This window comes from Dermacentor variabilis, chromosome 1, assembly GCF_050947875.1.
Source record: "Dermacentor variabilis isolate Ectoservices chromosome 1, ASM5094787v1, whole genome shotgun sequence".
Classification (NCBI taxonomy): domain Eukaryota; kingdom Metazoa; phylum Arthropoda; class Arachnida; order Ixodida; family Ixodidae; genus Dermacentor; species Dermacentor variabilis.
In genome coordinates this window covers 115,151,410-115,176,526 of record NC_134568.1, presented here as the reverse complement: position 1 = coordinate 115,176,526, position 25,117 = coordinate 115,151,410, and the positions used below count along the sequence as shown (strand labels likewise).

Here is a 25,117-nt window from a genome sequence, read left to right as displayed (position 1 = left end):
CTCTTATGAGAAAGGGTGAAAGGGTGAATGTGGAATGTTCTTTCCATGGTTTTCAGGGCTTTGATACTACGGCCACAGCGGCATCGTATACCTTGTATTTGCTGGGACATCATTCAGACATACAAGACAAAGTTCACGCTGAAATCGATGCTGTTTTCGCTGACGACAAGCAGAGGAGCGTAACGATTGAGGACATTAAGAAACTGAAATATTTAGACTGCGTAATAAAGGCAAGTATGTTGTTCTGGTGAGTCCACTGAGGACGTTTTGCTTTCTGTAAGGACCTTCGCACTGAATTACAGACAAGTTCAAATCAAACGAAGCATGTAACGAATACGTAGGGACTAGACGTCACATACCACAGTGAAATTATAGAAGCACAAGTTGACTGATTATTGAGGCGGCCATTACACCATTCAGAATCCAGGAGTCGAATACGCGAAGCTTATCCTTCGTAAGTGCTCTTTGTCGTTAGCCGGTCGTCTTCACTATTAATATGTCGAGCATCAGGATTGGCTGCAATTTGCTCTTACGAACTCTTCTAGCGTAAGAGTTTTTGTGAATACGGGCCCAGACTTTGAAATTTTATAAGAACGCTCGTCCTAATGCCTCAAAGCTTTGGAGCTTCGACAAGTGCTGGCAGCCTCTCCATGTGTCTCAGCTGTAACTATACATAGCCACAAGTGCTACAACCTGTGTATCAGGATAGCCTGCTCCTTTGCGACGCGCATTTCCACAAAAGAAACTAAGCTGTTTCGAACATACGCCAGCAAACAATCTTAGGAAGTACGAGTAGTTTTCCTGTCAAATGCGCAGCAGTTCGTAAAGTACGTGTTATTCTGGTGACACTGTACATTGCGCAATCTGTTCAGCTGTTCTACGTTGCAATGATCGCTAACATTTGGGTACCTTCATATGTTTTCAATATCATAATACTGGGAAGTCAGAGCCAAATTTTCGCCCTATTATAATTTTCGCACTATATTTCGTCAACGTCAATGAAAAAGGAACTAACACTATATACAAAGTTAATTTTTCTTTTATTGGCATAATGAAATTTGCCATTTCGATGGGCAAGCAGCCCCATTTCTGAGTACTCGAAAATTGCTGCACCGTTTTTAGAGGTAAAGCGGAGGCCGGCGCAAACCGTTGCAAGAACACTTTTAGAGCAGGTAAAGCGCCCTCGCTTGCGTATAGGAACCCGCATTAAAAACAAGCTGTAGCATGTCTTTCTGCGAAACAAAGATATTGCTCTTAATCTTACGTCACTTTCAGCCCTGATTTGTGTGCCTGATTCAATACGGCCCCAAATATTATAAAACTTCAACATGGCTAGGCTCTTTAAAAGGTGTATTTTGCAAATTATTCCCAGACTGAGTGACGACACACCCAGGTTAACCAACTTGCTCATGTATTGCTACATATACTACCGAAAAAATAAGGAGATCCTAGTCGCCCGATATTTTGTTAGTCACAACTACGAATATGACACACAATAAATGTGCTCTTTCTCCCACAAAACTATATGAAAAATTACACGACGATGTACATGTTACTGTAACCCCTGTTCAAGAGCCAAGAAGTCACCGGCGCGGTATTTTTGCGCTAGCAACTCATTCTATCATGTCAGGAAAGAAACAGCCAGAGAAAGTATAGAGGAAGTTCATTGTTATGTTGAATGGAAATGTAGAAATAATAGGGTAGAGGGAAATTAAAGTGGACAGAAGGACAACCTGCCGCAGGTGGGAACCAAACCTAGATCCTCCAAATTACGTGTGTAGTGTTTTACCAATTATGAATTAGGCTACCGCTGCAGCCATCTGATAAAACTCTTGCCAAAGTCTAACAGGCACAGGCACCTTCGCACATTACATTTCGTCGTCCTAACTACATTGCATAGCGGCTAGCACAGCGCAACATGTTAGCAGTGAAATTGGTTTGCTTTTACGCAGTTCAAGAATTTTCTCCGCTATAGTGGCAGTAATAGTTTCGTGTCTGTTTTGTTTTTCTTTTTTGGCCCAGCAGCAACCTTGACCTATAACTCGAAAAACACGTATTCTTCACCTCAACCACACTTTGGCACGAACGGTGTCCATGTATCTCGTAACATATGATTGTGCCTTCAAGACTATAGTAATTTAAGCGGTCCTTGGGAAGTTCCACGCAACTCATATTGAAAAACTGCTTCTACGATTGAAAAAAAAAGGGAAACGTAGAAACACTTGCGCAAGAAGAACGTTACTCTTTGCGTGGTCAGCAGATCTCCGATGAAGCATAAGAAAATTTTCGTTTTCGGCCTGCATTCGAAGTTCACGTAAAAAAAAAGAAGATGAATAGACGGAAACCGCGTTGCTGGGGAATTATTTTAGGCTACTCACGCGTGACAGCCTTGAGGTTAGGCAGCGATCGGCACATATTTCCTATATTTTTCTCTTCGCTCGCTGCTTGCCCCTTAAGAGTTGAGAAACCGGAGGGAAGACATGCGTGCATGCGATGGGGCACTTCACAAAGGAAGCAACAGTTTATCTTTTCGTGTGAGGACAGAGTTCTCGGCCAGGCGGCCGAGACGGTGAGGCCACACGCAAAAGTGACGCGCCAGGCGGCCTTACGCACCACTGAAGTGTGACGCGCCTACCACACGGCTGCACATGCAAATGGCACGAACCTTTGGAGAGACAAAGGGAAATAAGAACAAAAGAAAACAGACTTGGAGACGTGGCAGTTAGGCATCGGTGACAACGTATTGTAGAGAGGGAAGACGTGTCAAAGGTACCGAAGAAAAAGCTACATTTACAGGAAGCACGCGATAGGAGAAATAGCAAGACCCTCTAACGTCAGGCTTAAATACAACCGCAGCAGGGGTCCAGGTCTGAAACCTTCCGCTGCGACGGACGTGCGCTTTGGCCCGGCGGATGCAAGTGCTTGCGTCAGAACCTTGCTTGTAGCGCAGAAATTGTGACAGCACGCAGTTCAGGGCCAGGTGACAGCTATTGCGAAACAGTGTGACACGAACCTTCCTTAAGGCGAATAGAAGGCCGCCAACACGATGCTGTATTTGCGTGAAAAGAGCTCTTCAAGCTGAAAAGAGCGTGTTAGCGCGCCTACTTAAGATAAAGCTTGCAACATCAATGCGATTCGTTTAGGCAGCGCAATAAGGATGGTTCGTGGTCAGCTTGCGTTTAGGCAAGTTGAAGTTCATGGAGACCATGTCCAGGGGATTTCAATCTGCAAGACACCCCGCTGTCTCCACCACGTCGCCTTGTTTTCTTTCAAATTGTTTGACACAGTCACAAAGAAAACCAAGTATCATAGAATGAGGTGCAGCCATGTTTCATTATGTAATGGGTTTAGTGTTTATTTGGTTAACCTAGTAGCTGTTTTCTTTTATTCGCTTCTGCAGGAGTCCCTACGCCTGTACCCACCAGTTCCTCTCATCGCTCGGAACATAGATGAAGACGTGCACATCGGTGAGCAATAGTGGAGGACACCTAAGCAATTAATATTTTTCTCAGTGTGTGTGTGTGTGTGTGTGTGTGTGTGTGTGTGTGTGTGTGTGTGTGTGTGTGTGTGTGTGTGTGTGTGTGTGTGTGTGTGTGTGTGTGTGTGTGTGTGTGTGTGTGTGTGTGTGTGTGCGTGCGTGCGTGCGTGCGTGCGTGCGTGCGTGTGTTTCCATTTGTGTGACACCAACCACTGACACCCATTTGCAGGTGAAGCGTGCAGTTATAGTACACTACACGCAATAGCTTGCACGAATGTTATGTTTACACAGGTAACTCCCACATAAAATATTACGCGATAGAGCTAAATGCAGTAACAAAACAGGACACAGCATTAGGGAGAAGAATGGCAAACTGAGTGCTCTTTGTTCGTCTTCTTTTCGGCATGCACTGCTACACTATTATTAGAGCGTAAGCTGTTATCGGCTAATTCAATAGCCGTTTCTGCTGGCGATAGCCGTTTCTATTTTAGTTTCTGTCTGCAGCCGCCGCCGCTGCCGGTGTCCAACGTAGCTATCGCCAGGAATTAGAAAAAAAAATGGTCCATTCCTGCTGGGATCGAACGCGTGCAGTGGGCGGGGCAGTAAGCTATTTTGCCACTGCGTCACGCCAGCGCAAGCTAGCCGCTGCGGGAACATGCCCTTGCACGCGTAAGAGCACGCAAGAAGTCACGCGATTAACATGCCATTAAAGCCCCTTAATAATTTGAAAGTAGCGACACTCTCCTCCACTCCCGCGCTTTCCTCCTCGATTCTCCTCGCCCGTGATCGCACCTAACTTCGGGATTTTTTTCTCGCTCTATTATTAAACGAAAGCACTAGATAGGGATGCCATGTGCTTGACTCTACCATGACCCACATTTATCATCTTCTCGTTTGAGCAATGAAAGCGCTAAACGTGCGCGTTTGCGGCATGAATTAACAATCGCAGCGTATTGTATATAGCCCACATTGGCTTTGATATTTTTATACTGGTCACTTCAACAGGGCAGAGCTTTAATTAGCGCAGTATTTAATTTAAATTTGTACATTCTTTAATATTTTTCGACACAGTGACGCTCCGTTAAATGCAATTTCAACTAGTGCTGCATTTTCGCGGAAGTACTTTTTATGACACTATATTTTTGCAGTCGAGCCAGGCAGAGATTGCGGTAATTTAGTTGGACGTCATTGCGTGCGTGAAGCTTCAGAAGCAGGACAGTGGCCGCAAAAATGATGCGAAATTTGCTATAACGTGATTATGGATTTTTTTTTTGGGGGGGGGAGGGGCAGGGTGGGAGGGGTTCAGTTCTAAAAGGCTTGGGGCCTCGGTGTAATGCATATGCCGCGCATTTAATACCTGGGCTATAGAAATTTCATTCCTGCTTGAAAGAGAACAATTTTTTTCTAGTTTTTCGTGCTCTCAAGAGAGATATATTTTTATTGACTACTGTAGAAGTGAGCGTAGCCAAGGGTTGGCTTGAAATTTATGAATGATTGCTGACGGCAACGGACGACTAGATTAAGAGATGGGAAGGGGATGCTGTCTCTGTGACTTATTCAGTGTAGCCCATCGAATGCATTCAATTAGTGCCTCAGACGCCCGTGGTGATGCAATATTCAGCGCTGTAAAGGACGATAAGATAGGATTTAGCCCTTCTGTGACTGGGTCGGTTTCAAGGAAACAATTCGTACTATTTTAGAAACACAGAGCTTAAGAATCTGACGTTATTTTGATAGCATAACTAAATATAAATTGTAAAGATTTCACCTATGGCGAATGAAAGTCAGCCTTAAAAGGCATCTCTGCTGACTCGCTCCTCACGTGCCGCTAGACCTCGGAATCGCGGTAGACTTTCACAGTCGCGGCGGTCACACAAAGGCCTTCATCGCTCTAAAGATCCATAGCAGGCAAGAAGATGCTCAAAGCTTATTTGCGCGAAGTTTTGGTCCTCCTTTGCACATTATTCTTCCAATCTGTGGCATTAATGACTCTCCCAGATGTCATTCCTTTTGCAATTTGCCAATAAAGCTGTTTCGTAAGAGCTGGAAAAGCTGCCAGCCGCAGCCATTACCATAGATCTGAGAGGGCGGCATGCAGGGTTTTGCCAGTTTTTTCAGCTACTTACTGAAAACTTCGTGCCACCCCAACACAAATTTCAGACGCAGAGTACAGGTCTGGAGCATAGAATACACAGCCACTGTGACACACCAGCACATATCTGGCCAGGTGCAATTTTTATTGCAGGTGACTCCTGAAACGTTACACGGAAAACACACAAAACATCCAGGATGGCACACACTTCGGAAAATAAAAATATTTATATAAACCGCCGGTTAGAAGTAGCATAAGCTCGAACCCAGTAACATGAAACATTGCATGGTGTTATTCTCCAGACGATATGCGTCCGATGTTGTGAATCCACTTTATTCTGCGGCTGATGTCGTTCTTCCCTCGAGGAATCGTGAAAAGCATGAAGCTATTTTTTCACGCCGGCTTGTGCACTGAAATGCGCAGCAACCCGGCATAAAGCGGTGCGAAATGCAGAGTTCGAATTAGCTGAATAAAGGAACACGGCCTGCCCATGGCGCCGAAGAAAAACAACAACACAAGCAAAGCGACGCTTTCGCGCGCGTTTCCAAGGCGACGGCTGGGGCCGGCCGGAGCGGCCAATCATCGGTCAGAAAAGCGCCGAGTGGAGAGGCGGGCGAGGAGGATGTGCGAGGGTTGGCGGCGCGGCGGCAAAGTTCACAGAATGGCGCTACTTTCAGTATCAAGGGGCTTTACATGCCATGAGAGACGCGCGCCACATAGCGTCAATACGTGCACACTTTCCATTGTAGCTGCATGTTATTGCACCAGGTGGCACGCCATGTAGCGGTTGCATAGGTAGCGGTACAAGGAAGATAGAGAAGTTTTGAGGGAGCAAAAGAAGATTAAGGAGATGTATACAAACATACTATAGAATTAAGTATCTGTAAAGCATTCCTAATAAAGTTAAGCAGGCTAAGTAACCATTTGTCGCCACCCATTTTCATAAGGAATGCCAGTAAATCATCATCATCAGCAGCAGCATCGTATTCATAGAGTTACTATACTGACTCTAGAGGACAAGCTACCCATAGGGCCCATGCATTGAAATCGGGAACCGCAAGAGCGCCGCCATGTTGCTACGCGCCGAGGTTGCCAGCTCCTGAGACGCTTGCTAGACTTGGTGACAGTAGTCAGTTTTAATCCGGCAACAGTAGCAGCGTAGCAGCATGGCGTCTCGCTTGTACTGTCGTGATGTGTGCGCACGTGCAGCCGTGTGTTTGGGCTTTATAAGTTGGTTCTTTATTCTATGTTGCGGGACGGTGCGGGTGTGGTCCATGTTGGCCGTACAGGTGGCAGTTATGCAACCGAGGGATGATCCTGTTGAAGTTTCCGGTGGTATGCGGTTTTCAGCGGTCACGCCTGTTGCAGGAGTGTCACTCGACGATGTTACGAGCTCGAAGCTGTGGTCAGATTCCTCGTTGGCGTTCCGTAATTCTCTTCGCACGGGCGCGGTATGTTGCAAAAGCCGCTTTCGCGATCTATTGTTGCGACGATAGATCGGGCTTTTTTATTATTATAAGCACTGATCCAGTTGGGGTAGGGTACATGTAACCTACAAACGGAAGTCTCAGGAGAGCACCTGAGATTATAATAAAGCAGGCGGCGCAGGAACTCCAGGGCACCCAAGGGACAGTGGGGGGATCAAAGCTCGAAGCAGAACGGTACGTAGGTTGGGGCCGCCGAGGCAGGTGTGTGCCAGGGAGTGTTCGCACGGACAGCTCCCCTGGTACGCGCAGCAGAGCCTCGCAAGGTCGAGATACCTTAAAGGCACTTGCGCCCATGATCTTTCTTTTTCCTCGGTGCAGTGTGCACGATTAAAGAGCATAATATGGAGGGCATCCGGTGCAGTCGCGAATGCGTCATGACAAATGTAGCTCGCGTCGCCTGGCGTGTGCAGTAATATCAGAGTTGGTTGTATGAACTTTATGCATAATACGCTTTGTTACGTTACCTTAACGGAATGGGTCTAGAGGACGGTGTTCGTACATTTTTTCGTACCGCCCTAATCCTATACCCCCTACTACAAACACACACACATACCCCCCTCTTTTTATGTATACATACAATTCCTTGCCATGACGGATCCATAGCCTCCTTTATCTTTGAAAAATAGAGGAGGCTATGGACCGATTGACCAGTTCAAGTTGTCAACTTGTCAGTAACTGTCATAGGAATCACTGTATTAAACACAATTCCACGATCGGATTGTTTACTTTCATTTTTTGTTGTAACACTGAGGACTACATAGAACTGTATTTTGTATATGTGAGAGAAGTATGTGGATATCACGAGCTTAAGCCAATGTGCGATACACAGACAAAGCAGCTGCTACAACATGAACTGCATTGAGGGCCACACAACACATACGTAATTAAAGGTGCAAAATATAGGGGGAAGCTTCAAAATACGCTCTGTAGCACTGCAAAGTGTAACATATATTGTATGTGTACAATAAATGTTCAAAAATACAATGCATCAATGTCCCATTTGCCTTCAAGTTTATTATCAAGTTCAAGTTTACTGAAGATTATTATGAGCATATGTGCAACAGGAATCTACTGACACACCCGCAGTCAAGGTGGCTGTTCGAGGTGTGCTGGCTGCCTCAGTGTAAGAAAAAGAAATTGGGTGAATGTCGACACCAGTGCCACTGCTTCTTGCCTCTGACCTGCACGTGCCTCCACGGCATCTTTGTGCATAAGTGTGCTGGCGTGGCGAGGCGTAGGAGTCATCCGAGAGAAAGAGTATCGTTTACATGGAGAAGTGGCTGTTCACATTGCCTGCCGCTTTCCCTCAAATGTTTCCTTGGCGACTAGGCTGACACACCCGCAGTCAAGGTGGCTGTTCGAGGTGTGCTGGCTGCCTAAACGAAAGAAAAAGAAAGAAATTAGATGAATGTCGATACCAGTGCTATTGCTTCTTGCCTCTTAACTGCATTTGCCTCCACGGCCTCTTGGCTTGCGGAGTCTAGGCGTAGGCAGAGTCTAGCGGAGTCTTGCTGTGACTAGGCGTAGGCATTGTCTAAGCAAAAAGAAAAGGCCATTCAAATGGGGAATTATGGAAATAAATGCAGTTGTTATGTCTGCTTCTTGCACTCTTCTTGCCCAAAAATTTTCAAACATAGTGTCCAGTACACACCAGCACTTTGACTGCTTCTGCTTTTTACCTGCAGGTGTTGCTGCGAGATCCTTAGTATGGCTGCGTGCAGCATTGTAACACTTGGTGGAGGCATTTGAAGTGGTAGCCAAAAATATAAAGAATCATCCTTGTCTGCCCGAATGCTTTCAATTTCTAAATGCAGTGGTAACTATCCCTATTAGTGCAAAGCCCCCCACATCTATGCGGCAAGTGCCATAGCTCGAAACTGAATTTTTCCTTTAGTGTTTCACAAGGCGTCTGATATGTCCACATTAGATGTGATGTGTTTGTTTTTATTTTTCCCAGTGTGGAGAGAGCATCATTAAATTGTTTTTTAATTTTTGCTTGTCTTGTTTTTTGGTTTATTTCTGAATTGATCAAGCAGCAGTCTCATGATGCTAAAATGACTTATGTAATGGCAATCAGCTTTTGTTTTGCAGAAAAACAACGAATTTCCTGACCCATTGTTTGACATCCCCTCACTCGCGTAATTTTGCAGAGTATTCTACCTATATTGACTTGCTTGACCTCCACTAAAGAGTCTTGCATTTTCAAATACGACTCTTTCCTTAAAATCCTTCGACACTTCTCATAATTTCTGTACCTTCGGCTTCTGATACTCTGCATTCACCATTTTTGCTTGTTTCTGACTAAAAATGTCTTTTTTAATTTAGAGCTTAAATTTTACCTTTGGAACACACGGAAGGGCTTGCCATTGCATATCTGCATAAAAGGGAAACATGTTTCATTAAACATTTGCAAAATCCAATTGAAGATTGATAAATGCAGCTTGCAGTGTGATATGACTGAATGAGCCATAAAAGTAACTCATCTCACTTGGTAAATTAAAGCTCATATTAGTGTAATGTACAAGATACATTACACTAACATGGTGGGTTCTCTTGCTTATACAGCAAAATAATCGGTGCGCGAGAAAAAAAATTATTTTTGCATACCCCTTGTACACACTGATTTAAGGAGAATGAGTTGGAGCCGTCCACATGATCTACTTATTTTACCTGCGAGTATGGTCAACAAAAATGTGTCCCAGCTGCTTAGTGGTATTTGAGATTATGTCAGTATTGCATATGGTGCCTTTTGTCTAAAATAATTGAATATTGAAAATGCTCGCAGGGATCTGATGTGCATATCTGCAGTTTATGGATACATGTGAAAGACTCAGCATCAAGTGCAAGTGAACGGTCCCACAGGCCCGGAGTCGATCATGCAAATAGATTCGCTGCACAAATTTGTGACCAGAAAAGATATTCCACATGAAATGGCATGCAAGGAAGTGTTGAAAACATTGCACAGTTAATAAAACGCCTACGCTATTAATATGTGGGTTGATGCACTCGTTATGCAAAACGGAGGTGAGGCGTGCAGCCAGGACACAAGAGTAGAGTATTTACAAGCAAACAACACGAGCACCGCCCACTTCTCTACTCTAGTGTCCTGTCTGCACGCATCACCTCTGTTTTGCATAATGAATCCTTACCAACTAGCTCAGCTTTCTGTCGTTCTAAGTCTCGATGCACTCGATTTCGTCCGCATTAGGCTCTCGCCTCTTGATTACTTCGTGGCACAGAAATACTCGGCATCAGGCTGTTTTTCTGTTGTGGCCTTTGTAGAAGCATGATTGTTCAAAGTGGAACAATTAAACAGATTCTTTGAGTTGCTTGCGGCTTCGCCAGTACAATACCGGTGCGCTGGTCCGCCTGTCCAGCAATTTCCTACTGAAGGGAAACCTGCAAATAAAAACACCGCTTCGCATGCCGCAAAATGCTCTACTGTGACGCTTCTCAAACGATTGTGATGCACCACAAGAGCTGCCTACTCGCATGATATTCTCAACAAGGAGATACATTCGTTTACTTACATGTGAAGGTATATGCCAGAGCACTTCGGGGCTTCGGTGGCACACAAGGCACGAGTGTGCCATAGCGTCCGATGTCGACGCGCGATCGCATGTCAAGCCTAAACTGTACGAAACTACTACGCATCCAAAAAACAGATTCGAAACCGAAATTCACGTCATCCTTTATTGCATGAATGCGTACATCGTGATTTACATAAGTCGCGGACTTAGCGATCGCTTTCTGTAAACTTGATATTAACGTACCACCTTCATAAAGTCATCAGGTATGCGTTTTTAGATGAGAAAGCATAAGGTGACCTGTACTTGCTTTCAGCTCTTTCAATAGTAATTGCGCTGGCCACATTGACCAGTAGCAACAGGGCGGCGTCCTAGAGGTTCCTACTTTTCCGGCCCAGCTTTTCCTCTAGAGTTGTTCTACTAACTCTATGATCGTATCGTGCCACTTGTCACGCAATGTGAAATGCGTGCCGCGTAGCGTCGATAACTGCAAACTTTCCACTGCAGTTGTGTTGAATTCTACCAGGTGTCATGACATGCAGCAGTTTATTTATTTATTTATTTATTTATTTATTTATTTATTTATTTATTTATTTATTTATTTATTTGTGATACCCTCAAGGTACATAATTGTACATTGCACAGGGGAGGGGCGAGAATACTTTCGAAGAGTAAAAAATGCAGGATTAGTTCAAGGAATTTCCAGGGAACAAAAGCAATATGAAAAAACTAGTAATGCATTCATAACAAATAACAGACTTACATAACATGAAAAATACAGAAAGAATACACTTTAGCAAGCAGGCAATGTTCAGGAATAAGTACATAATTATGCCATTTGCCACCATACATTATTTTATGTTGATTAGTGCATTCTTAAAAAGAGTGGGGTCACTGATGCTTACTAATGATGTAGGTAGATTATTCTAGTCGACTGCAGTCCTAGGAAGGAATGATTGTGAGCACGCGACGGTATTATGACGGTGTACGTTAACTTTATGTACGTGATCACGACGAGCCGAATAATAAGGCGCAGGTTGGATCCAAAGAGGGTGAAGAGATGCGTTGTGGTAGTAGATTTTACGAAAAAGGGAAATGCGCGATTCTTTTCTGCGAAGAGATAATAATGGAATTTGAAGGGTACTCTTCATTAATGTAACACTAGCAGTGCGATAGTAGTTAGCTAAGATGAAAGGAACCGAGCGATTTTGCACTGATTCAATTTCGTTAATTGATGTGATCTGATGAGGATCCCAAACGGATGAGGCATACTCTAATTGGGGGCGGACGTATGTCGTGTACAACAGCCGTTTTAATAACACTGGCGCAAGCGAAAAATTTCTCTTCAAATATACTAAGGAGCGGTTAGCTTTAGATATTACATACTGTACATGCTGCTTCCAAGAAAGATCGCTAGTTATATGAATGCCAAGATAACGGTAGCATGTAACGGATTGAAGGGGGCAGTCACTAAGGGCGTAGGTAGGGCAAGTTGTGTTAGAACGAGAGCTTGCGCCTCGTCGTTGCATCGCCGTGGTGCCACGTGTCAAAGGATGTGACGTGTGCGGTGCGTAGTCTCGATACTTGTGTTTGCTGTACTCTTCCGTACACGTTATGGCGCTTCCTCGTAAGGTACGAGCGGCTGCTGAAGAAGCGAATCGCAGAGCTACGCGCGCTGCTACAACCAGGCAACGTCGGGCCCAGCAGACCACTGTGCAGAGAGCACCACAAGCCGCAGCTCGCCGTCGATGCCGGGCGTACAGTTCAGTTCGTTCTCGTGAAAACGACGCAACGAGACTTCGCCGCAAAGACCCTTTACTGCGTTCTGCCGAAAATGGGGCCTCTATGGAGCGGCTCCTTCAGCTTACGCTGTGACTGTGCTGTGTGTGCCGCCCAGGCCTGTGACTTTTTTTCGAAGCACTTTGGCTCATTTCTTACACTTTGCGGTAGCTAAGTTCCTTCCTCGCCTCGTTTCCGACTTCTTCAATAAAAGGCGTGCGTGGCCGACGGTGGAATCGAACGTCTGCCTTCTAGCACAGCAGCCCGGTGCTCTATTAGGCCGAGGTGCTTTCTCTTTTTTTTTCATTGTTTAATCACGCGCATACCTCTGTAGGGCCAAAGTCGACTGGTTCTTTGAGAAGTTTGGCTGTGGTCGTCATGTGTCAGTTTTTCGCATTCTTCTGTATCGTGGCAGCTAGCGCTTTGCGCCATTGTGTTAGACTACACCACCTCTGGGATCGGCCTACATTCCCCAATCCTTTCCTCGTTCCAACTAGAACCGGTAGAGTACGCAGAAGCTGTGCGACATTGTACAGCCTTCGTTATCGGCACAGGTCAAACATGATTTAACGTTTTGTCAGATGTGTGAAAATTACAGCATTGTTTTAACATAGGGAACATGAGAGACCTAGGTATGTACGACTGTATAACACGGAGTCACTGATCACGTCACAATTCGTATTTCTTTAGCTTGTGCCTCGTCCAGTACCTATGCAGAACCCAACAATCGGCTTGTCTTAAACACGGCGCCGGATAGCCGTAGTATAAATCATGCCTTTGCCGTCACAATCGTCTTGCTGCTTTCGTCAAACACACGCTCACGTTACACGCATAACTGCAAGCCTTACACGAACGCGTTGGTGCACCTGGTAACGCTTTTCGTAAGCCAAAGGGATGCTGGGCAGCCAGCTACTTGCGAAATGCTTAGCATAACATTGATTTCAACAGGACGTGTGGGTTCAGCATAATTTATTTAGCTTCAACATGTACTAACCGGCTGAAGTGAGAAGTCGTTTGCCATTCAATCGCTAGTCGGTGCTAACAAGGCCTACGAAAGGCTCTCAAAAGCGGAAAGCAGGCGTATTTTATAAAGTCTGCGCTCCTTCGGCCTGGTTTTATGGCTCCAGACTCCAGTGAGCAGTGCTATTACTCTACAAACAACAAAGAAATAAGAAAGGAGGAAGGGACACTATCAGTTTGAAAACACACAACTTTGGATGAGCGCCCGTCAGAAGCACGCCAGCCTTGCTGCATCCGCTGCAACCTATATGCAGCACTCAGTGTGTGTTGTATAGCATGCGTAAAGCCGACCTTGTACTTTCAATGTAATGCTTCTAATGTGCTCACTGGGCAACAGAGAGCTAGAAGTTTGCATTGAAACCTACGCACTTCTTTCTCCCTCTTTCCTTAAGCACGGTTTTCGGGCAAATAAGAGTGCCTCAGTTTGATTCACGCTATTTCTTGCTGGTTGGCAACGACCGAGATATTTGTGTTTGTATTAGCATTGTCGGATACTTCACACACTTTTATGGGTTATGTATGTTGTATCCAACTGTTTTCCTGTGAACCTGGGTCACTGGGTGGTCCATGGTCAAATGGATAGCGCATCGGGCTGCTATGCTGAGGGAACAGGTTTTGAAACCAACCTTTGGACCAATTTGGGTCATTGAGTAGAAGGCGATGTGTACATATGTGCCGCTCGTCAACGAAGCTCTTTCCCGCTGGCAAGGGTCACTGTAGATGCGGGGCTGGGTAGCTTCCGCTGTACAATGAAACTCTTTGACGCGGACTTGGACTACTGGGTTTCTGCTACTCGGTCTGTGCTGGTCTTCAATGATTTTCTTTGATGCTAACTTGGGTAACTGGGTATGGTCCAGTAGGCGTGTGCCGCTGCCCTTTTATGAACTTCTTTGACGCCAACTTGGGTAACTGGGTAGGTGCCGCTGGGAATTTGCCGCTGCATTATGGCGAAAAAGATCCATTAAAAACTTATCCGATGGTGAATGGAATCTGACCCACGTCACAGGGGTTCCTCAAAGACAGCAACCCGACGCATTAGCAGCCAGCGCCACAAATGCCCCGGGTATATTCCGCTTTCAATGAAACTCTCGTCAGGTTGGGTTACATAGTATTTGCCACTGAGGGTGCCGCAAGCGAAGGAACAATTGTCAGCGTTCGCAGGCACCGGCGCTTCACCCTTCTTTTCTCGGAGGCCACCTGCGGACTTCTCAGCAGTGCCTCGAGATGGCGCAGCATGTCCAGAAAGAAGCGCGAGAGAGAAGCCCGGTTCTTTCTCAGCCTTTTCACGCACCGGCGCGCCATGCATTTAGGATGTCACGCGCAGGCTTCGCCGCGGCGACGCTAGATGACATCAAGAGTTCTTATAAAAGCATGAAAGAGAAGTTCTGCTGCAGTACATGCCTCATACATTACTAGTTTCGACGGTGGCACTACCCTGTGTCAATATATTCATTCGATGCCAAACACATTGCCGTCGATTGTCATCGTGAGAAGGGTTCTGCCGATTTTTAAAGGTACATTACCATTCTGCTCTATAGACGCTCTCTATAATTACTAAGCACATTACCATGGCTTCGAAATATGCTTCACCGATGCTTTCGCGCCACATCCCAATTGAACAAGCTATGATGGGTTCAATGGAAAATTGCTACCATTGTCTTATACCCCGATTTACTTACTGCGGGGGCATTTTGTTAAGACCCTATTTTATTTTTCACTGTTTTCGCTCTTCTTCGACTGCTAGGACAGAGTTGTGCCATCCCGATTACCGCCAAGGGATCATATGACAAGCGGAATAGAAAATGAAATTGGTTGTTACAAATGGCTCTCAGGGTTGCATCTTTACAAATGGGTATAGTCCTAATTATTTTTTGGTGTCTTTACTGTCAAAATGGTGGTTTACCTTACTGAGCGCGAAGTCAACGTTTCAGCTTGTTGATTTGTCATCTTCAGGGTATGCCTGAGGCAAATGTCTTTGTCGAAACGGATATTTTTCTTGTTGGCCCCCTGTAGATTAGTTTGTGCCTACATCTTTCTCTGAACCATTTTCCTGATTATAGTCGAATATAGTTTCGAACATGTGTTTTTACCATCACTCTTTATTGCAGGAAAACACACTATTCCAAAAGGAACGGTTGCAGTATGTGCCATTTATTTTTTGCATCGACACCCTAATGTCTACAAGGAACCGAACGCATTCATGCCGGAAAGGTTCATGGAGACTGAGAACGTCAGCCCCTTCGCTTACGTCCCCTTCTCCGCTGGATCCAGGAATTGTATTGGTATGACGAGGTTTTTTTCTCAGTACACGACAATTTTGTGAAACAGAGAGGCAGACCCACAGCAATGAGAGGCAGACCCACAGAGAGGCAGACAGACCCACCAAATTTTCGCAATGCACTGGAGGCGTTTCTCTTTTGCGGTACTGAGTCTAAAACAACTATTTCATTCTGGTTCTTCGGAGTTGCTAAAAGTATGTTATGCGAACTCACATGCTCAGCGCTTAAGAGTGCTTCAATGGCAAGAATCGTATTAAACAGCACAAAAAACTGAAACGATGCCCTTGGTGCCTTTATGTATGACGACGAATGGTTGCGGTGACGCACAGAAGGTAGAGAGGAACAGCGTGAGCTGTTTTAGGCCATTGAAAGAAGTGTAGTACGTTTTCGTAATTTGGTCGTATTTGAAGCTGCGCTAGGGGTCTTCGCCATTGTCCTTGTAGGTGTTTCCTACATGTTCATGTCCGGGAAGTTTGCAGCTACAAGGCTAACCTGACATCTCACAATCGATGTCAGTTCTTCGACGCAATGATAACTAATAGCAATATTTTCCGGTCAACAGGAAAATAAAGCTTCGTACAGGTTCACAGGACCTCTATACACGGATTGGGCAGACCCGTGCTTCTGCTGTAGTGCACTTTGTTGAGGGAAAGCGCACCAAGTGCTCGTGCCTGGAAGCTCTATTACGTGCGCTCAGACACGAGCATGTTAAATAGTACAGTCATGCTGTGTAGTATGTAGCCCACAAACAGGTGCCTAGTAAACTTGGAGCAAACTTCGTTCAGACGCACTCCATCTCAGTTCAGATATGTCAGGGATAATATGTATAAAGTTCCAAGTTTAGTCCTGGTTGCAGTGACAGCTTTGTCAAGAAAACCCGCCAGATATTATAACAACGAGAAATCTGCGGTAGGTAACTGGACGGAACGTCGTTCCTTCAGCAATTCTGGGATACCGTAACATTGATTTTTGGGTAAACACAGGTACAGCAAGCTTCGCTGTGTAGAGCTGCCCGCCTTGATTTGATTACTTCGATTTGATTGCATATAACCGCAAGTGAAGCCTTGTACACATTTGCGGACGTGTCATTCAGAATCCCCGGATGCACATGTCATCGGCATAAGTGTTGACAAGTGCAGTATCAGGCAACTTGTCTACAAGGCCCATCATTGTAACATTAAACAACGCCATGCTAAGGACTCCACCTAGGGGAACACGCTGGCGAATGCCATGTCGGCCAGTATCTCCTTCTACTGTGGACATGAAAATCCTGACGCTACTGAGTTATCTTGAAAGCCACGCACATATCCGGCCACCAACACCCAGATGCTCAAGCACCTAAAAAATGCTATAACACGTTATCATGGGCACCTTTTATATACAGGAATAGAGCACACACCAGACGGCGGCATCTTCAGCCGCGTTGAACTAGAGATCAGGTTGATAATATCCTCAATCCACAATCGGCGTCTTCGGAATCCGTTGATAAAATTGTGAGAGCCGCCAGTTTCCAGAAGCAATCATTCCAGTCCATTCACTACCATTCTTACAACTTTGCCAAAGCAGCTTGCCAAGGATAACAGCCAATAAGAGAAAAATTGCATGAGTATGTCCCGGATCTCAGCAGAGCCACGAGACGGCTGCCCTTTCAGTTGTCAGACACGGTCGTCGACTTCAATGTGGAATCGAAGAGCGACAGGAGAACTTCCTGATCTTCCCCATCAATACGGCAAATTGTGGAGTAAGTGATGTCATGTGGTCCTAAAGTGGTAACCGGCTGGAAGCAGATATTACAACGTCAAACTCGTGCATGATGAAATACCTATCAATAAGGCCATTACTAGATGGTAGAAAGGCCTATCATGATGTCAGTAGCAACGAGGCGGAGGCACTCACCACTAACTTGCAGGCATCTTCAGCGACCAGAACTTCACACCATCGTTGCCGTGCGGCCCCAGAGCTGAACGAGTGCAACTCTTGCAGAGGGGACCGAATGCTTCCCACAACTTGCAAAATTCCAGAAAGAGGCTTTCTCGGGTCCAAAGATACAGAGAATGTCATCAAGCATTGTTTGTTTGGCTTGTCATGGTGCCGTAGGACATGTCAATGAGCCCGGCGAGAGGCCCAAAAGTCGAATGGGGATCTGGCCCTCCTATATTTATATTCTGCTCGACGCCGTACGGCATGAAGTCGCTCCTACTGGCCATCAATATGTAACCGAGGTGTAAGTGCACTATGTCTTTTTCTCGTAAATTTGGCGCGAATACTATTCTATGTTTAATGCTGATGCAATTGTCCGACAGGCGACATTCACACCCTTTAAATGATTGCAAATGAATGCAAAGCACAGTACCCGAAGCTGGAGGATGTAACGAATTCAGCTGAATATATGTCGTCAGATGGTCGCTTCCATGGGTGTCCACGCACTGCACCAACGCAGCAGACAGCAATCGCTTTGAGACAAGTACAACGTCAATACAACCATTGTAATACTTCCCACAAATATATTCAGAACATCCACCACTGATCACCATCATGTCTCGGCTATTCATCAAGTCTGCCAGATCTTTGCCGCTGGCCATCATTGAAGCAGAGTACCACAAAGGATGGTTGTCATTAAAGTAGTCGATGACTACGAGGGTAGCTTGGATGATGTACAACAGAAACAGTCAATCCTCTATGTTTCTGGTGTATAGCCACCAGTGACGGTAAAGTTCGCTGATTATGCTTCATAGCAAACTTAACCATTGGAAGCACGCGGCGCAACGGGATGACGTAGATACCTTAAATTGCGGTGAACAAAAGTCAGCACTCCGCTTAGAGTGTATTCATCCTGGAACAACAGCTGCACGTATCCAGATATATAGTTATCCTGGTGTATAGTAGACTATAATGAGACGGTAGACAAGTCGTAGCAGTGGCGACGTACTTTCATCTGCATTTCTGCAGACACTGCTTTACTACGTAATTTTTGCATCTTTTAATAACCATTTTGCCAAGTCACACCCACGAAAAAATTCAGTTTAGGCAAGAGCATCCATTATGTTACATTGTGCAGAAATACCAGCACGTAGCTTTCGGACTTATATGGCTTTCGGCTTATGTGGTAAGAAAAAAAGCACGTAATGGCGATTAGCTCGTCAGTTGGGCTATCTGGTTGGTTTACGCTTGAGCATATTAAACTACACAGAGAGAGAGGTAACTTACCTTATAGACAAGAATAGCTTACTGTCCTAAGGAAGGGCAAGGGTAAGTTGTGAGAATTAGAAAATAAACACAGAGAAGAAATATCGTGACGACTAGCGAGTATCCCAAGATCACGAAGGGTCAGTGAAATTTTGCTGGGAAAGAAAAAAAGAAGCACGTAATGAAAAGTAGCTTTGCGTCTCTACATCTATTAATGGAACTATTTCTATTTCTATGTCGATGCTGCCAACCTTTTCTTCACTATGAACAAACAGAACTAAGACTCAGAGTGGTGTGGCAACAAAGTAACAAGGAAACGAACAGTAGTGCGCTTGTCATATTTACTCGTAATCTACTAACGAAGGTTCAATTTATATAGGAAATATACACCTCAGAATTAATTCACCAAAAGTTCGGACACGGTTTTTGGGGAGGAAAGACAGACAACTATCACGTGTAACAGTGCACAGCGAGCAGGTACTTTTACATGCTCAGAAATATAGAGAACAAAATAACCGAATCAGTTTATTGTTCTCTGGCTGCATAAAGGCTTCACACAGTTAAGTTCCTTCTGGTTTTCTTCAACAGTGCCAGATGTTATTCCAGTGGCCTTTCTGCACTCAAAACATTAGGAACGAAAATAAAAAGCGCTTTTTTATGCAATTATAATTCCATAATAATCACATTTCTTCAGGTCGCACTAATCCGATGCTATAATGACAGGAACACATACTGCAAGCAATAATGTCCCTGTAATTTCCGTTCCATTTCTTTATTCCTTAGGCCAAAGGTTTGCCCAACTGGAGGAGAAAATTATGTTGGCCCACATCCTGAGAAACTTCAGTGTGGAATCCCTGGTACCCATGGAGGAGCTTCAGCTGCAACTAGAAATAGTACTAAGGCCTTTGCAGGGAATACAACTGAAGCTGACACCTCGCCAATGTAGGTCTCACCATTAAATTTTCGTTAAGAGATTTGCGAGGTCAGTTCCAGGACAAAGGTTATTTCCTGTGTTTCCCGCCTCAGTAATAAGGTCGAATAAACGTCACCCGCCATCGCCAGTGGCCGGTACAAATTTCTACAATCATTTCTATGACGAGATTTATACGGCGAGCATAAGAGGGAAAGAAAGCTTTGCTTTAATGCATGAAGTCTTCATTCCTGTCGCATCGCAGTGGATCGTTCATTCTGAGTGAGCGGCCAAGAATGAACCTGTTGCGAACCGAGAGGTCGCACTGGAGCGCCAGGACCAGAGGATCAGCGTAGCAGGCTCTTAGAACGGACTAGCGCGTGCTGCGCTTGCGCCGCGAGCACACGCCGCCCAACTTTATTTTCCTCATATTTTGCCATGCCGACCGAAGGCACCAACCTTCAGCGTCCACGCGTAGTGGCGTTGGTGGGCGCTGCAGGACCTGCGAAATGTACTCGTCGACGAAGTGGAGACGGTGCTGTCTTCGTCACATGCAGATCCGCAGACATGCCGACGACATCGGTGGGGAGCTCCGTGAGAGGCGTCTCGAGGTAGGCCGGTTTGAGGCCGTCTAATCAGACTACCTCTTCAAGACCATTTCATGGGGTGGTGGCCGAAGTCGGTGTCTTGTGGCGGACACGGTACGGCCCATCGTAGGAGGGTGTAAGAGGCGCCTTTACAGCGTCTCGTCTGAGAAAAATGTGGGGAAAAGACGCAAGGTTTGGATGCACTAAGACGCTGTGGTCCGAAGATCGAGACGGGGCGCGGCGAAGTTTCTGAATGCAGTCCTGTAGGCATTGAAGGTACTGCAACGGCTGGGGCGAGAGGTCCGAAGGAACGAAAAACTCTCCAGGAAGCTGCAGCGGTGCACCATAAGCGAGTTTGGCTGGAAAACAGCGAATGTCGCGAAGAAGGACAGAGCATAGGGCGAGAAGCACCATAGGAAGGTGGTCGACCCAGTGCTCCCTATGTAGGGTCGCAGTGAGGGCAGCCTTGAGCTGGTGGTGGAGCCGTTCAACCATGCCGTTGGCACAGGGTGGATACGCAGTGGTACGGCAGTGTTTAGCGCCAAGCAGGCGCCTGAGGGAAGTGAAGAGGGTACAGTCAAATTGCGGGCTGCCAAGAGACAAGGATGCATAGAAGGGTAGGGAGGTTAACCAGAGGTAGTTCCGGTTGGCTACCCGGCACGAGAGGAAGGGCTAAGAGGGATAAAAAGAGAAAGATAGTGGAAAGGGGAGATGGAGAGAAAGAGAAACGAGCACGAACAAACCGCGTACAGTATAGAGCGGCAGGAGGCGGCGATCTAAAAGTCTATCGTGAAGACCCGTGGACCGCAAGAGCCTTAATAACGCGAGTAAAGCCTTCAGCTCAGATGTTCTTTAGGAGCAGTGACGTAAAGCTTCGAGTTCTGAGAGTGGACGATTATCGAACTGCACATCACTTGTCTCTGGGAACTATATAGCAGGCAGACACAGATAATACGTGTGAGCGTCTCATCACTGTTGCATGTGTCGGGCTGTTGGCCATTCCAATAAGGAAAGCATATGAGTTCGTAAATGCAACGCCGAGCCACAAACGGTACGACATTGTCTGTTCACATCGTGGTAACCCAGGCGGTAGGTGCATCTGTATGTCCGGAGACAACAAACGCAAACGACAGATGGTGAAAACGTTCGAGCCCCACAGGGGCAAAGTGCATTCACGGGACATCAATCGCAGCCCTGTTGCAGCGTCTTTTCGCGAAAGCGCAACCAATGCACGTTGACCCTTTTCACGTTCAGATAGGGCGGCTTCGTCGGCGATCAGTGGTCACGATGCTGGGGAAGCCGAAGCGGGAAACCCATGCGGAAACGAAGGCTTTGGCGACCATTTCCGCAGCTATGTCGGGAATGGGCACGGCTTCGGGTCACCGGGGGAATCGGTAAATCATTGTTAGAATGTACCGGCACTCGTGAGAAGGAAGAAGTGCTCCAACCGAATCAGATGGACGTGGTCAAAGCGACAGCCAGGTGTCAAGAAAGACTGCGTGGGAGTCTTCGTGTGGCGGGTCACTTTGGCGACCTGGCACGCGAGGCAAGAACGTGCCCACTGGCGAACATCGGTGTCAATGCTTGGCCGGATGTAGCGCTGTGTAACGAGGCACTGCGTGGCTCGGTGCTGGGTGGACTGTGGCAAGCCCTATGAGGGAGAGCTCCTTGAACAGCGTACCGTTTGCGTCGATATTGCTTGAGCCCAGGAGTCGTCGCATGCTGTAGAACAGCTGGGAAGGGCGGCGATCTTCCAGCTCGTCGGAGGTGAGAAGGTGCAGGAGGCGCGCGCTCTCAAACCACATGGTGCGGTTCAAAATACTCTGCTTCAGGCGCTGGTACGGGGCATTCCCCAAAGGGGGCAGCGATGACATCTGCCACATCGTGAACAACCTCAGGAGATAGGCTGGCAAGTAAGTAGCGACACCGAGAAGTCTCTGAAGTGATGTGGTGCAGATCGAAGGAGGCTTCGAGCTGGCCGAAGCAAACCTGTGGGTTCTTGCGCCAGAATGTGGGCAGGCGAAGCTGTAGAGCTGAGACGTCCTGTGGGCGCGAGGTAGCATCAGGCTGCCTGAGAGCGGTAGGTTGCTGGGTTCGGTTATCTCGTAGTCCGGAGTCACCAATGTCGCGAACTGAGAGGTTTCAGTGGAGCACAAGGACCAGAAGACCAGCGTAGCAGGCTCTTAGAACGGACTAGGGCGTGCTGTGTTTGCGCAGTGAGCACGCGCCGCCCAACTTTATTTTCGTCATCTTTTGCCATGCCGATCGAGGGCGCTGACCTTTAGCGTCTACGCGTAGCGGCGTCGGTGGGCGCTACAAACCCATACGCAGTCACACGTACACAATGCCGAATTTGTCATTCAAGGCTGCATACTGCTATTGCCACGATAGTACATACATTGTGTGGTATTGGCCAAGCATGGGCACATACCCGTTAGTGCATACCCAGTGACACATACCCAGCAGCACAAGCCCAGTGGCCTAAGTTGTCTGCTCGTCAAGACAGCAGTCACCACATACTCAGTAGCACACGTTATCTATTATGTACATAAATATATCTGGCGAGAAAACGACCAATGCCAATCCCAAGGGAAGAGCCAAAAAATATTCCCTTTGAAACCTCAGTCAGCAAATTTCCCATAGACGCGGCGCACAATTTAGGAGGACGGAGAAGCAACTGGGAATACTTTAGAGGAGAAAAGGGCCGGGATTGGGTGGAGCAAGCGCTGACGTGACCACTGAAGCAACCTCAATAAGTGGAAAGGGCACGCTCTCAGCAGAGCGAGCGCGCCGGAGTGGACAATGCGAAAGATATAGGATGGTGGCATCGCCGCCGGTGCTGCTTAGAGACATAACCGCAACACTGAGGCAAATACAATGCAACACGCTGTCGAAATACTTGAGGGACGCACCGCATGTATAAAAGTTGTTAGGATTGCAAAGAGTCGCCGTAAAGAGAGCGCTAGAGATGAAGAGAGTGCTTAGCTTTGGAGGCTAAGTGATGGCGTCGACAACAAGAAGCACATGAGCATACGTTGCGTGTGCGTTACCTTTTGCGGAACATCTGGTAAGATACTCTAGGGACATTGCAAGATACGGTCAGGCGTAGCACCTGTCGGCTTCGGTTGTCAGACTAAACCCGCTTGTTGCTACAATCCACCACCAACGCCACCATCACCATGAAGGTAAAGAGTGCGCCAAAACCAGGCACACTTCTTTATACGTCTCATCCAAGTCTCAGATGACGCGCCCTCCAACGTTCTCTTTAAGGCCGCCAATCAATTGCGAACAGTTCTTATGAACGAAAAGCTTTATGAATTCAGGCCCTGGACATTCGGTAGTGCACGGGCTGCATTGCACGTGGTGCGCCCCAGCCTTCACCCCCACTCAGTATAATGACGAAGGAGGGGGGCAACTTCGTTGTCTGCCGGCATATCTAGCCTTTCAAAGGTTGCTGGCACCTGGCTAATGTTCAGTATCTTCGTGGGAACAACTCGTCGTCAAGACCAACGTGTTACGTAAACTCACGCTTATATTATAGCAAAACTTTATGCCCGACCACAAAAACACTTACCCATTCCGTGGGCGGCCGTTAGTTAGCGCGAAGAGTATATATCTACGTGTATTATAGACCAGGCATTTGATTTTGTAGAAATTCGATTACGTTTTTATGCCTTTTGCCGCCATCACCCCGCTGTCATTAGTCGAAAATGAGCGGGCCGCGTCCATTGAATCTGTCAATCACGCGACGTCAGGAACCCGCGAAAACCCGAAACATTAAAGTCACGTTGACACAGTCATTATGCGGAGCATCCCTTACAAAAATGACTTTAGGCTGTCTATAGAAAGTCTATAGACTTCTTATAGACGAGCTTGCCTTTCTATAGATTTGGACTTTTGTTGATACAAAGTCTATAGACTGTCTATAGACGAAAGTCGATAATGTTTCTATTTCTTTTTGTCTATTCGCAGTCTATAGACGGTCTATAGAAAAAAGTCGATATGGCGTTTGTTTCTTTTTTGTCTTCTTCCCCTCTGTAGACTACCTATAGACAAAAGTCTATACAGCCTGTATTTATATTTCTCTCTTATTTGTCTATAGACTTTCTATAGATGAAAGTCGATAAGATTTCTATTTCTTTTTGTCTATACGCAGTCTATAGACAGTCTATAGAAAAAGTCCATAAGGTGTTTCTTCTCTACTTCTCCTCTGTAGACTTCCTATAGACAAACGTCGATACAGGCTCTATTTATTTCTCTCTATTATTTATCTATAGACTTTCTATAGATGAAAGTCGATAAGTTTATTATTTCTTTTTGTGTATTCGCAGTCTATAGACGGCCTATAGAAAAACGTTGATAAGGTGTTTGTTTCTTTTTCGTCTACTTCCTCTCTATAGACTACCTATAGACGAACGATGATACAGCCTCTATTTATTTTTCTCTATTATTTGTCTATAGACTTTCTATAGTCGAAAGTCGATAAGATTTCTATTTCTTTTTGTCTATTCGCAGTCTATAGACGGTCTATCGAAAAAAGTCGATAAAGTGTTTGCTTCTTTTTTGCCTACTTCCCCACAACAGACACCTATAGACGAAAGTCGATACAGCCTCTATTTATTTTTATCTGGTATTTGTCTATAGACTTTCTATAGACGAAAGTCGATAAGATTTCTATTTTTTGTCTATTCGCAGTCTATAGACGGTCCATAGAAAAAAGTCGCTACAGTCTATTTATTGTTGTTAATTCTTCGTTTTTAGACTGTCTATAG

At 46.0% G+C, this 25,117-nt stretch overlaps 1 protein-coding gene across 1 annotated transcript in view; it reads left to right on the top strand.

The window, feature by feature from the left end:
- LOC142582086 (cytochrome P450 4V2-like) overlaps window positions 1-25,117 on the top strand; it is a 62,323-nt gene that overhangs the window by 21,044 nt on the left and 16,162 nt on the right. The window contains exons 8-11 of the mRNA XM_075691515.1: window positions 57-230; window positions 3,401-3,467; window positions 15,492-15,665; window positions 19,632-19,790. Of these exons, the coding sequence (XP_075547630.1) occupies window positions 57-230; window positions 3,401-3,467; window positions 15,492-15,665; window positions 19,632-19,790 (574 nt within the window). The remainder of the gene's footprint in view (window positions 1-56; window positions 231-3,400; window positions 3,468-15,491; window positions 15,666-19,631; window positions 19,791-25,117) is intronic.